The sequence below is a fragment of the Xenia sp. Carnegie-2017 genome, unplaced genomic scaffold (genome assembly GCF_021976095.1).
Source record: "Xenia sp. Carnegie-2017 unplaced genomic scaffold, XeniaSp_v1 HiC_scaffold_20, whole genome shotgun sequence".
Classification (NCBI taxonomy): domain Eukaryota; kingdom Metazoa; phylum Cnidaria; class Anthozoa; order Malacalcyonacea; family Xeniidae; genus Xenia; species Xenia sp. Carnegie-2017.
The window spans coordinates 12,921,939-12,933,080 of record NW_025813483.1 but is presented as its reverse complement, the minus strand read 5'-3'; the positions used below and the strand labels follow the sequence as shown (position 1 = coordinate 12,933,080).

Sequence of the window (11,142 nt, the reverse complement as noted above, 5' to 3'; positions counted from 1 at the left end):
TTTAAAAAAGCAATGCCTTACGACGCTATGGAAACATGATCTTGATTAAATGGATTTGCAAAAAATGATGCCTCTCGTTTGTAATTATGGTGCAAATATCTAAACCCACTTTAAAAGCTTCCAAAAATTCAGGACTGCCCACACAGATGTGTATGATGAGCATGATCGAAGAGACAAAGAACAAAGAACTTGGGTATATACTTCTCGATGTAAATACAAAATTGCAAGCTTTATCTAAATGATTTTAAGACACAGTATTTATTTACTACTTATTGAAACACTGACATGCGTTGAAGATTAAGCCAAGTGAAAATGGCTTGTTTAGCGTCCATCTCGATAAAATTTTGCAGGACATGTGAATGGACTAAACGAAGTATTTTTGACACATATTACTTCCAGTGCTCTAAAGTCTAAACCCTAGACTAGTTGTTGCTAATATTCGTGTTTCCTTGTTCATCCATCATCGATTTAGCTCAGTTTTGATAATTCTTTAAATGCAAGAAGAAAAGCAATGCTCAAGCCAAGACTAACCTTATATATACTTACAGGAACAGTATCAAAATGTTACTAGTTACTACATAAATAAATATAAATCAAGAATCAATAAGTTGTTTTAAAGAGATATGTTTTTTTATTTTGTAGTCCTTGGCAGCTAACTCCTCAACAGACTTTAATCTTGTCTTCCTTTGAAAGAGTTTAAAATATGAATGAAACACTCGGTGTATCAAATTGCTGCTGAGCTTAATCAAATATCGTTTCAAACGTAAGGATTTTCCGTCTCAATTCAAGCCATAATACTATATAATACTATTTCATCGTGCAAAGAATAAGTCATATTTTATCTTTAAATGTCCTCTTGGAATAGAACTTTTCAATCTTCTAAAGTTGGCCATCATCATTAGATATGACAGAACTGGCCACAGAGTCAATGTTTTAATAACATAAAGTATTACTTATTATAACAATATGGTGGTCGATTGGCGTTGGATTTCGTGGAGAAAAAGGCTAGGTAGCGGAGAAAAAGCTTTTTTAAAGTTTGGATTACCTATGGTGGTACGTAAACTTCTTACTAAACAATTAATAGTTTGCGAACGTGGCTGTATCTATAGTTTTCATTTTAAATAATCATCAAACTTTTATACCAGATACTTTCTTGTAACGACGTTTTCATTATTTTGAAGCTGTTGGTTGTGATTGGCTCCGTAGGTCTGTCGGAATTCACAGATATTAAAATAAAAAGACGAGATGAAAAAATTCGTAAGGTAAGTTTTGGGAGCCTGGCGTACTGCTGCTGTACTGCCTGTACGCGTTCCACCCAACCATATTATGATATTTGGTAATTAAAGCTTATGCTTGGATTTTCTTCAGATGAACTACGAAGAAAGCCAAACATTTTACGTAAAGAAGAAGAAAAAACCTTTAAGCTTAGAAGAGGCTTATAATGTACTGTAAACTTCTTGCGTTTATAATTTTATAACTCCCAGTAGTGTATTGTTGTAGCGTATTGTTTTGCCTATAGTTTACCCAGACAGCATTGAGGACACCAGGCACCTTTATGATTTCTGCGACCCGTGACAACTGTGAAAAAATTTCAATCAACAATACCAATACAAATTCTGCTTTGTTCTATAGTCAAGATTTTCATTGAATTTGAGTTTGCAGCAAATTACATTTTATTTTACAAGCCTAGACCTTTGCTAACAAAAACTGCATTTGTACATGCATTTTCTATTTTCAGGAAGTAAGAACTATTGATATTGATGAGTGGGAAAACAAACGAGTGCCGCGACCTTGGACTGATAACTGATAATTCTTACTTGGTCATGTAGATATATCATACTAAGTGTGTGATGAAATTTCAATGGTGTTGCCTTGAACTGCCTGTACGAAAAATTTCTCAAGGCAATACTGTTAATTTAAGGTCACTTAAACCGGCATCATTCAGATGTTCAAAGTCCAAACTGAACTTTGGTAGTGGTGGTGGTGGTAGAACAGGAGGTTGGGGATTAAAAATATTGCTATTTGTATCAAAGTTTATAATGGGATATTTGGAAACAAATCACGTGACTGTGCTGTGCTAATGATTGACCATAGAGTGTCAAGTATAAACATTATGTATTTATTTGTAGAGCATTATTTGTCCATGTCAATATAGCTCAGTGAGTTTAGCAGTATTTACTATTTAAAATTCAGTATTTTGCTACTAAGACTTTGCAGATTGGGTTATCGTGATTATTTTTCGTTGATGAGTTGATGATTGACGAGCACTGTAATTACGCTGACAATTGCTGTATTAATCCCTCAAAAAAAAATTTCGATCGTTGACTATTCTTATCGGAAAAAAACATGGAGTATTCCGTTAAATTTTCTGAAAATTGTCCTAAGGAGCTACGTGCAACAATACTCGATTGTTTTAAGTCTGCAGGATTAATATGCGAACTAGTAAACGAAGACAAAAATATAGTTCACGTTTCAGCTACATTCAAGGCATTGGTTGATCAGGTGTGAGTCCGTATATGAGCATGACCTTATGACTTTTAATATGTTTATAATTCTCATATTAACTGATTTCTGTTACATTTTAATAATTCGGTTATTTCTAGTTTACAGTGGCACAAATGTTACATTTGTGCAAAATTGTTCAAGAATTTTTTTTTTTTGCATTTTTGTTTTTAGCTCCACAAAAATTTAATATCTTTGGTTTGAATGGGTTAATAGCCCAGCACAGGGGTGTGTTAAGTTTTCTTGAAGTAAACTGTTTTTGTCTTTGAATATTTTAGGCCATGAAGCTAGGGATTTGGACAGCAAAGAAAGGAAAGGATCCACTGGTAAGAGCCATTCAACCCTTTTTCCTCTTATGTTCATTGGTAACCAAATGAAGTCAAGCTGATTTACAGAATAGTTGCTAGTTATTTTCAGATCATGTGTTATTTTCAAAAATCAATTCATTTGCCTTGATTGTGGTTAATTTTTCATGCTCACTTTTTTACTATGATGTTGGTCTGAGTGTTTCACCTTTATTTTTACATGTAAGATATTGCAAGAAATGTCAGTGGACCAACTTGAAGAATTTCAAGACATTGAAAATAAAGAAACTTTCTTCTCCCCAGCAGAGAAATCACAACTTGTTTATTCCTGTATTATTGGCATCAGCAAAACGTCTGTATGTAAAGTCTTGATTTCAGAATATTACAATTTCTGTTGCTTCTGGTCTGATAGATCTCTTTGATGTTTTTGATATCGATGTTCTGATTTAGGTACCACTGTCAAAGTATAATGTTGGATTATGTGGGATTGAGGAGAGTTTAGTTGTTGCTCTGCAACACAGTGAAATTCAGATCATCAGGGAAGTTCAGGCACTTCATATCAAGGAGGAAAAAGATCGACTGTGGTGCAAAATGAAAGAAAATTGGTTTGAATGTCCAGCAAATGATATCCGAAATTACTTTGGTAAGCATTTATTTTTTTATATATATATCTCTTCTTTTCTCTTTACAATTGTCAAATGTCATATATTTATGTATAGTTGGCATGCTCTCTCTATTTGCCATCATTGATCTTAATATAATGCTTCTCTTTCTAATTGTTTGTGCACCTCTCCAAAAAATCATCCAGTTTTAATTTGTCCACTGTCCATGTTTTATCCTTACCATTCATGCTCTTATTGCATCTACCACTATCTTTCTGCCACATCATTCTTCATTCTTATTGTCCATCTCCACTATTTTTTTCTGCATTTTATCTTCATCTCTCCATTTTGTCCATCTCCATTCCTGCCCTCTTGTTATCCATTGTTCACCCTTACCATCTCTCCATTCCGCCTCCTACCTTCACTGTCTCATCATTTTTCAGTCCACCCTTGAATTCTTCTCTTACTTGGTAGTGGTCATTTTGTTTCTGTTCCATAAAGTCTTAAGACACTCAGATGATATCATTTTAGGCGAAGAAATTGCATTTTACTTTGTGTGGATGTCGTATTTCCGATTGGCGTTATGTATCCCTTCAGTGTTGGGCATTTTTGTGTATTTTTGGCGAAATCCTGGCATCACCGTTGATGATAATTTTCTCCTTCCATTTTACGCGCTTTTTATCGTCATCTGGGCTGTTTTCTTTATCGTTGTGAGTATTGATTATGTAAAAAACAATTGCTAAGCAACTTTTAACTATTGTTATGTCAGAGCGATTGGTAAGAGAAGGATACATGTCAGAGTACATTAACTTTTTCGTGGTCAGTGGAAAAATTGAGTTTACCTAAAGTTTTTTGCTTTCATATTTCAATCCTCTGTCTACGAAGCATTCCATAATGGATATTTTACGTCATCAAGCTGTAATATTTCCTTCTTTAGACATGTATGTACTTTTTTAAAATCGCGTTCGCTTTCACCCTCAGTTGATTGATTTAAATAAGTATTAAAACCCTCACATTATTGCAGTTTTGCCGGGAAGTTTTAATAGCTTAGTAACTACATTCTCATCGGGCAAGAAGTTTCTAAAAAAGTGGATTCAACTGTTGTTTCATTAGAAAATATTTGCATTGATAAATCTACCTACCATGACTGGTTTTAAATATACAATTAGATTGAAATCAGTCATGAATTTCCTAAATCCATCAATCCTGATTTCTTGGAAGGTTTTAAGAAGAAAGAGGAAAAAAGGGAAATGTTTTACGTTGATTGAATGATAACATAGAAACGTCAGTGGGCGTCAAATTGTGTACGTATCATCGTAAATGCACGAATTTAACTGAGACTTATTATCAAGTAACAACAGAATATCTAGAAAACAATGATCAATTTCTGGAAGAGATTTATGCTTTGGCCGAAGCTTTTCATCCACCCGTTAAAAATGCAATCTGTGATCAGTTAGAAAAGACGTGTGTCCACTTAGAAACACCAAAACCGTGTGTCATTTATTTTCCAGCTCCATTCATCAAGTGAATGTGAGAGACGTTCTGGAATACTGGAATATGTGTAAAAATGTATCGTCATTTTTAATAGGTATGGCGAAGGCGCGAAGCTGAATTGTCCTATCTTTGGGGCACGTATGTTTACCAAGACGAATGTGAGATTAGGCCGGAATTCAATGGTGCAATACGAATTAGTCCAGTTACAGGTAAACTTGAAAAATACTTTCCCAGGTGGCGCCGTTGGTTGAGATATCTTGCCAGCTTTCTATTTACGATGCCAATGTTGATGGTTGCTGTTGTTGCTATGATATGTTCTCTTAATCTCAATGGATACATTAAAGACAAACATAGTCCCATCTACTTCTCATCTCTGGCTTATTATGCTGAACCGGTATTATAATAATATACCACCTCTATCGTTTAAATGTCGCTATCTATTGTATGTCCAACATATTTTTGTACCCGCTGTGTATCCATCAGTTATCCTTTGTGTGCCCAGCGAATATCCTCTTTATCCATCAAATATCCTGTGTGTGCCCATTGAATATCCTGTGTGTGTCCATCGAATATCCTTTGTGTATCTATGGAATATCCTCTGTGTAGCGATCGAATATCCTCTTTGTATCCATCGAACATCCTCTGTGCATCTATCGAATTTCCTCTGTGTATCCATCGAATATCCTCTGTGTATCCATCGAATATTCTCTGTGTATATATTAAATGTCCTCTGTGTAACCATCATTCTTTTTTTCCATGTAACATCAATTGTATTTTCCCGTCTCGTATATACCGTACATATATGCTTCAAAAACGTTGTGCATGTTTTAGTCGATACTGGAAACTGCTCTGAGATATCTGACGCATTTTTCCCCCTTTCCCTTGTCATATTCCAGTAATTGTCATCTTACTCGATAGTCAACAATGATGTCATATTGGTATTTATTATGACGACATTATGATCATCTCTTTAGGGTCACATATTTGCTGGTGATAATCCATATCACGGCTATTTAATCCCAACAGTTGCTCACTCAGTGGTAATCAATATCTTCAACACGATCTATAGAAAAATTGCCAGTCGCTGTACGGATTTTGAAAATCACAGGTTATGCCTACCACTTATTTTGGTTTTTCCCTCAAGTCACTGGGGATGCAACAGGATTTCTTTTAAATGGATTTATCAATAAAATAATGCATTGGTAAAACTAATAAAACTGGTCAGGTCATTTTAGCGAACATCTAAAATTCTTGAAAGCCTTATTCCAATTTACACCAACTTTTATCATTTTTTAGTTATGTAGTTCATTACTGGATTATCAAAATTTTTATGTATAAAATAAAGGAAAGTGTTGTTTGAAAAAATACAAGTAAATAATTCGTCAAACATAGAGCAGACACGACAGAACACACAAAAATAGGAAATGAGGTCGACACAACGCTAACTTGAGGTAGCTCGTGGGTAATTCTCTATCTGACCACAGAATACTGACGAATGCTGACGAAAACTGACGAATAGAATCATCTAATCAATTGTGCTTGAAATCTTCTGGAATTATCCTAATTTTAAGAAATCTTTTGAATACTTTTTGAAAACTTTATTTTTTTTTCATTTTTATCAGGACAGAGTCTGAGTGGAGAAGATCGTTGATTGTGAAACGTTTTGCTTTCGAAGCCTTCGACTGTTTCCTGCCGTTGTTTTATATTGCTTTTTATCAACTGAATGTTGTTAATTTACGCAGGGAACTCGTTGGTCTGTTTGGAGGTAGGATGTTCGGTTGAATTTTGAAAAATTTTCAACTTATTCAATTGGAGATAACTTACTTCTTCTATTTTCATTCATCACACTGATTCATGATCAATTGTACGATTAAAGTATAAGAGAAACCTCGTACAAAATATATCCATTTGGTTTTGTTATTACAGGAACCTCGGTGCGGGTTGAGATATTTATTAGGTAAAATTTGGCGTCCCTCTTATGAGTATCTTTTTGTGCTATTCTGCCTCCCCTTCCCCTTCTTTGGGACAGGCTCTGCGGTCACTGTTGTAAAAGATAAACATAGAGATAGTGTGAAGTTCTTTCAAAGTTCTTTTTTATTCGTAGGAGACGAAATACGAAGGCTGGTCGTGGAGACCATTATTCCATTCGCGACCGAACATTTTTCCCAATGGCGAATTAAAAGACAATTCAAGAAGATAAATAAAATATCCCAAGTACAAGAACAGGAAATATCCGACTCCGTTCTCGAAGAATACGACCAATTCGATGATTACTTGGAGATGGTCATGCAGTTTGGAGTGAGTTTCACTTTATTGAAGCATAACTTCACGAACCCCCAATATCAGTGGCGTACGCGAGGAGGGACTCGAGCCCACCCTCCAAATATTTTGAAAGATTAAAAATCTTGCACCCAATAATAACTATTTGATAAACTTCTACACTGAACCCGTGCTATCAGACGCATTAAACCTTCTTGTGTGTGTAGGATTATGTAAGTAGGAATCCTTAAATCAATTTCTGGAGATTAAATTTTAAAAGTATATCTATAGGAATGGCCCGGGATCTCCCTAGAAATCTCATGCCTTCAAGATTTAGCCCCTCTTATATTTCATAAAGTTTCCGCCACTGTCACATACAATACATATTCCAGTCTTTAACGGTCAGTGTTACGGTTTGATACTTTTTCTACACCGGTCAGCATAGTGAATATTCATTTCTTCAGTGAACGAGAAAAGAAAATTTAGTGATAGAACAACAAAATAAAACGGGCTGGTTACGCTCTTGTTTCAAGTTCATTTTTAAATTGCAGCGTAAATAGCAGCGCTTTATCGCGCATGGAACTGACGTGTCCTCTACATTTTATGTGTTGCATATTATGAAACAGGTTGTGTTGAGGGTGAAGAAATCCAGTTACTGGAATTAATGAACTTTTAATTTCAATTTCAGTATATAACATTGTTTGCATCAGCATTTCCACTGGCATCTGCTATCGGCGTTTTATTTTTGTTCATCGAAAGCCGTTCCGATATGTTCAAACTACTTTTTATATATCAACGACCCAAAGTTATGAGGTATATATGACGTTGTGCAAGTTGATCAACTTCGATATATTTCATCGATATTTAAAATCTCTTACAGGACATGCGATATAGGTGTTTGGTACAATGTCCTTTGGTGTATGATAGCTGTTTCGATGTTAACCAATACTGTAATAATGGGTTTCTCCTCCGAACAGCTTGCCGAATGGCTTCCGTGGATGTACGAAACAGCGGATGATGGCGACCAGTATATTAAGCTGGGATATGGCAGGTTTGTTTAGAACATGGAAGGTTTTGATTTAGCATGCTAGGTTCGATCCATTTGTAAATGGCAAGTACGTTTATGTAGAAGATCCTCCTGGAACTTATATAAGTTTGAGATTATGTTCCTTGATTTCTTATGTAGCATCCTCACTATGATGTATGTATAAGGAGATTAAGTTCTTTGATTTCTTATATACCATAGTCACTATGGCGTAAGCGTAAGGAGATTAAGTACATCGATTTCTTATTTACCCTCCTCACTATGACATAAGTATAAATAGATCAAGTATAAATAGCAAAAATTTATCAACTATTTTTAAGGTACATAGTTGCTTCAGTTTTTGCTTTCGAACATTTTTTGATCCTGTCTGCGTTGTTTATCACGTGGTTTATTAACACTCAACCTAAGTGGGTTCGGATTGCCAAGGCCAAGGAAGAACATCAGAAGAAACTGGAAGGAGAGATGGCGATACTACAGACCAAAAAACTGCAGTAGGTAATATACGTGCGCAGCTTGTGTAACATATAATAATAATCAAATTTATTGAAAATAGAGTTATTTGTAGTAATTCTAACTAAGGAAATTGACGTACATTTTGCGTGTTGGTTTTCAATGTCGGTTAAGGAAGCATTACCGCAAGAAATTGTTCGTCACTTTCTAAATATGATAAAATTTCATGAATCCTGGATTAGGCTGAGCCATCTTTCTCTTTTCCTGCACCAACTTTAAGGCGTCGTTCAACGACAACTTCTTACTCGCCATAACGTATGCGATTACAACAGTCGAAGAACGGGATTTTCCCTGTTTTGTTTGAAGGTAGAACATGTTAAAACAGAGTTTGGGCTGGTATTTTCAGTATGTTTGGTGAAATTACATGCTGTAACTTTGAAATTTAAACGCCTATTTATACTTCGTATATTGTTTCATTTTGTTACTCCTTTATGAGAAGAGAATTATAAACTTTAGCTCTTATATACGCTAATCTAGTGTCTTTATCAGGAGTGGTCGTATGTGGAAAGGTCATGATTTATATACTCCTGTCTGAGGTTTTTGTCATATGTTAAACTTGCGTTTACATAGACTCAGTGTTTTCATCACGAGTGATCTGAGGACGACTATTTATGATTGCTTATCTGCGTCAGATGTAAACTCAAGTGAATAAAAGACCAAAAGTTAGAGAAAACCTTACTTCAATTGAAAATTTACCTGAGCACAATGAACCAAGACATTGCCTTTTGTAAGACCGTTGTGAATAAAAGAGATTGCTTCCATGACATCAGTTACAGGAATAGAAAAATCTTCATCATCAACCCAACAGAGTGAGAGATACTCTATTTTCAGTTCGCGTACGATTTCTTTCACTGTATTCTTAATAATGAAAAACATCCATCTGTCGAAGCATATATGAATATTATATCGACAAATGCAAGCATTTAAATTTTCACTCACTTCGTATTTCGGCCCAAAAAAACTTGCGAGGTTTTTGGCAGCGTTCACGATATGGGTAATTTGATTGTCGACGATGAACTTTTTGTTCATTGAAGATTTGTAACCACCCAAGTATAACCCGCCAGTTTTTGATTCGCCATTACTTGGTAATATTACACTTCCAAGTTTGTCGAACGACTGACTATATTCCAATGCCTTGAAAATTGTTAATTGAGATTTGTTTTAGTAAAAAACCACTAATGTCAAGATGATCTTAAACGACAGGAATTTTTGTCTGTCTCCTCAACGAATCAAAAGAGATCTCCTTCATTGAGGAATCTGAGAAGTACGCTACTAACAGGATTTGTATATATGTATATTTGTATATATGTATAACCGTACATCCTGTGTCCAAAGTGCAGGAGTTACCATTGCACTGTAGTGATAGCCGGGAGGGCACATTATATATACACTTTGTATATATTTGTATATACGTTTCATTTTAACATGGCCTTTATATCTAATAATCCATTATCAGAGATCATTGAAGGCGGCAATTTCCCCCTTCCAAAGTCAACCCTCTACAAACGGGCACAGATAGTTGATGCGCTGATGAGAAACTTTCTAACCCCTCTTTACCACCCACCCACCGCCCTTCCCTCACCCGAGTTATTTCATGTTAAGGGGATTTTTGCTAAGGATGTCTATTTGGAACTCTTATTTCTTCAATGATTACATATACAGTAAATACTTATGACAGTAAGACTGAGAGTTTCATAATCAGAGAACATTATTCAAACTAAAATGAGTGATCATCATTCGTTGGAACAGTACAGCGCGTATTGTATTAAATGTGTTACCTTCATTAAAATTTCTTGACTACGTATTGAACTTGCTTTGTGTTTGGATATTTCCTTGCAACAAATCACGCATATATTTGCTTTGAAAGGGTTTGGCTTAAACTCTTCACATTGTGTTTCACCCGTGAAATGGACTTGCTTCAAAAAACTCTCGTTCATTTTTCAACAGTGGATAAGTGCCTTCGCTTTTCGCTTGAAAGACATCAATCATTCATGGCCAATACTTCTCAACTATAGTTTTCTCCACCATATATTTAAGATACGTTTACTTAAGAACGTACACAATGTCAGCGAAAATCGATCGATGTCGCTTGATACAAAATAGGCCAACAAAGATTTCACAATAATAAAAAGAATCGGTAGGAAAATTGGGAAATTATTAATGTCCTTTGTCACAGAATAAACACACTACTGAGGCATAAACAATAGCAAATGTGAAAGAGATTTTATGTGTGATTATATTACTTGCAATGGTTTCCTGCCATTATAACGATGTGCGTCAGTGATGTGCGTGGTTAGAAGTCAGTGCGTCAACTAAAAGATTGTAATACGTGCCTTCACTTCTGTTGGTTACCTGTACTTTGACCCTAAATGTTTTCTTTGTGCAATGTTTCCCCAAAAAGTTGAATGTTTTAGTTAAAACAGTT

General features: G+C 35.2%; 3 protein-coding genes and 1 long non-coding RNA gene across 4 annotated transcripts; 2 read left to right on the top strand and 2 right to left on the bottom strand.

Annotated features, from left to right (window-relative positions):
* The first annotated feature begins 711 nt into the window (after positions 1 to 711).
* On the top strand, positions 712 to 2,216 carry LOC124442765 (cytochrome c oxidase assembly protein COX16 homolog, mitochondrial-like). Its single transcript, XM_046993259.1, has 4 exons — positions 712 to 1,053; positions 1,182 to 1,262; positions 1,369 to 1,443; positions 1,739 to 2,216. The coding sequence occupies exons 1-4, from the start codon at positions 967 to 969 to the stop codon at positions 1,805 to 1,807; spliced, it is 312 nt and encodes a 103-aa protein (XP_046849215.1). The 5' UTR covers positions 712 to 966; the 3' UTR covers positions 1,808 to 2,216.
* A 33-nt stretch (positions 2,217 to 2,249) lies between these two features.
* Positions 2,250 to 8,800, top strand: LOC124442762 (anoctamin-8-like). Its single transcript, XM_046993256.1, has 12 exons — positions 2,250 to 2,502; positions 2,781 to 2,828; positions 3,035 to 3,163; positions 3,258 to 3,450; positions 3,941 to 4,119; positions 4,998 to 5,297; positions 5,878 to 6,011; positions 6,526 to 6,668; positions 7,008 to 7,201; positions 7,851 to 7,975; positions 8,043 to 8,213; positions 8,528 to 8,800. The coding sequence occupies exons 1-12, from the start codon at positions 2,347 to 2,349 to the stop codon at positions 8,700 to 8,702; spliced, it is 1,947 nt and encodes a 648-aa protein (XP_046849212.1). The 5' UTR covers positions 2,250 to 2,346; the 3' UTR covers positions 8,703 to 8,800.
* Positions 4,016 to 4,435, bottom strand: LOC124442769. The gene is made up of 2 exons (XR_006947348.1): positions 4,252 to 4,435; positions 4,016 to 4,109 (listed from the first exon to the last, which is right to left on the bottom strand). It is a non-coding gene; the product is annotated as an uncharacterized LOC124442769 (long non-coding RNA).
* On the bottom strand, positions 8,726 to 10,898 carry LOC124442764 (dual specificity protein phosphatase 1B-like). Its single transcript, XM_046993258.1, has 4 exons — positions 10,496 to 10,898; positions 9,657 to 9,851; positions 9,414 to 9,575; positions 8,726 to 9,008 (listed from the first exon to the last, which is right to left on the bottom strand). The coding sequence occupies exons 1-4, from the start codon at positions 10,652 to 10,654 to the stop codon at positions 8,865 to 8,867; spliced, it is 660 nt and encodes a 219-aa protein (XP_046849214.1). The 5' UTR covers positions 10,655 to 10,898; the 3' UTR covers positions 8,726 to 8,864.
* Positions 10,899 to 11,142: the final 244 nt, after the last annotated feature.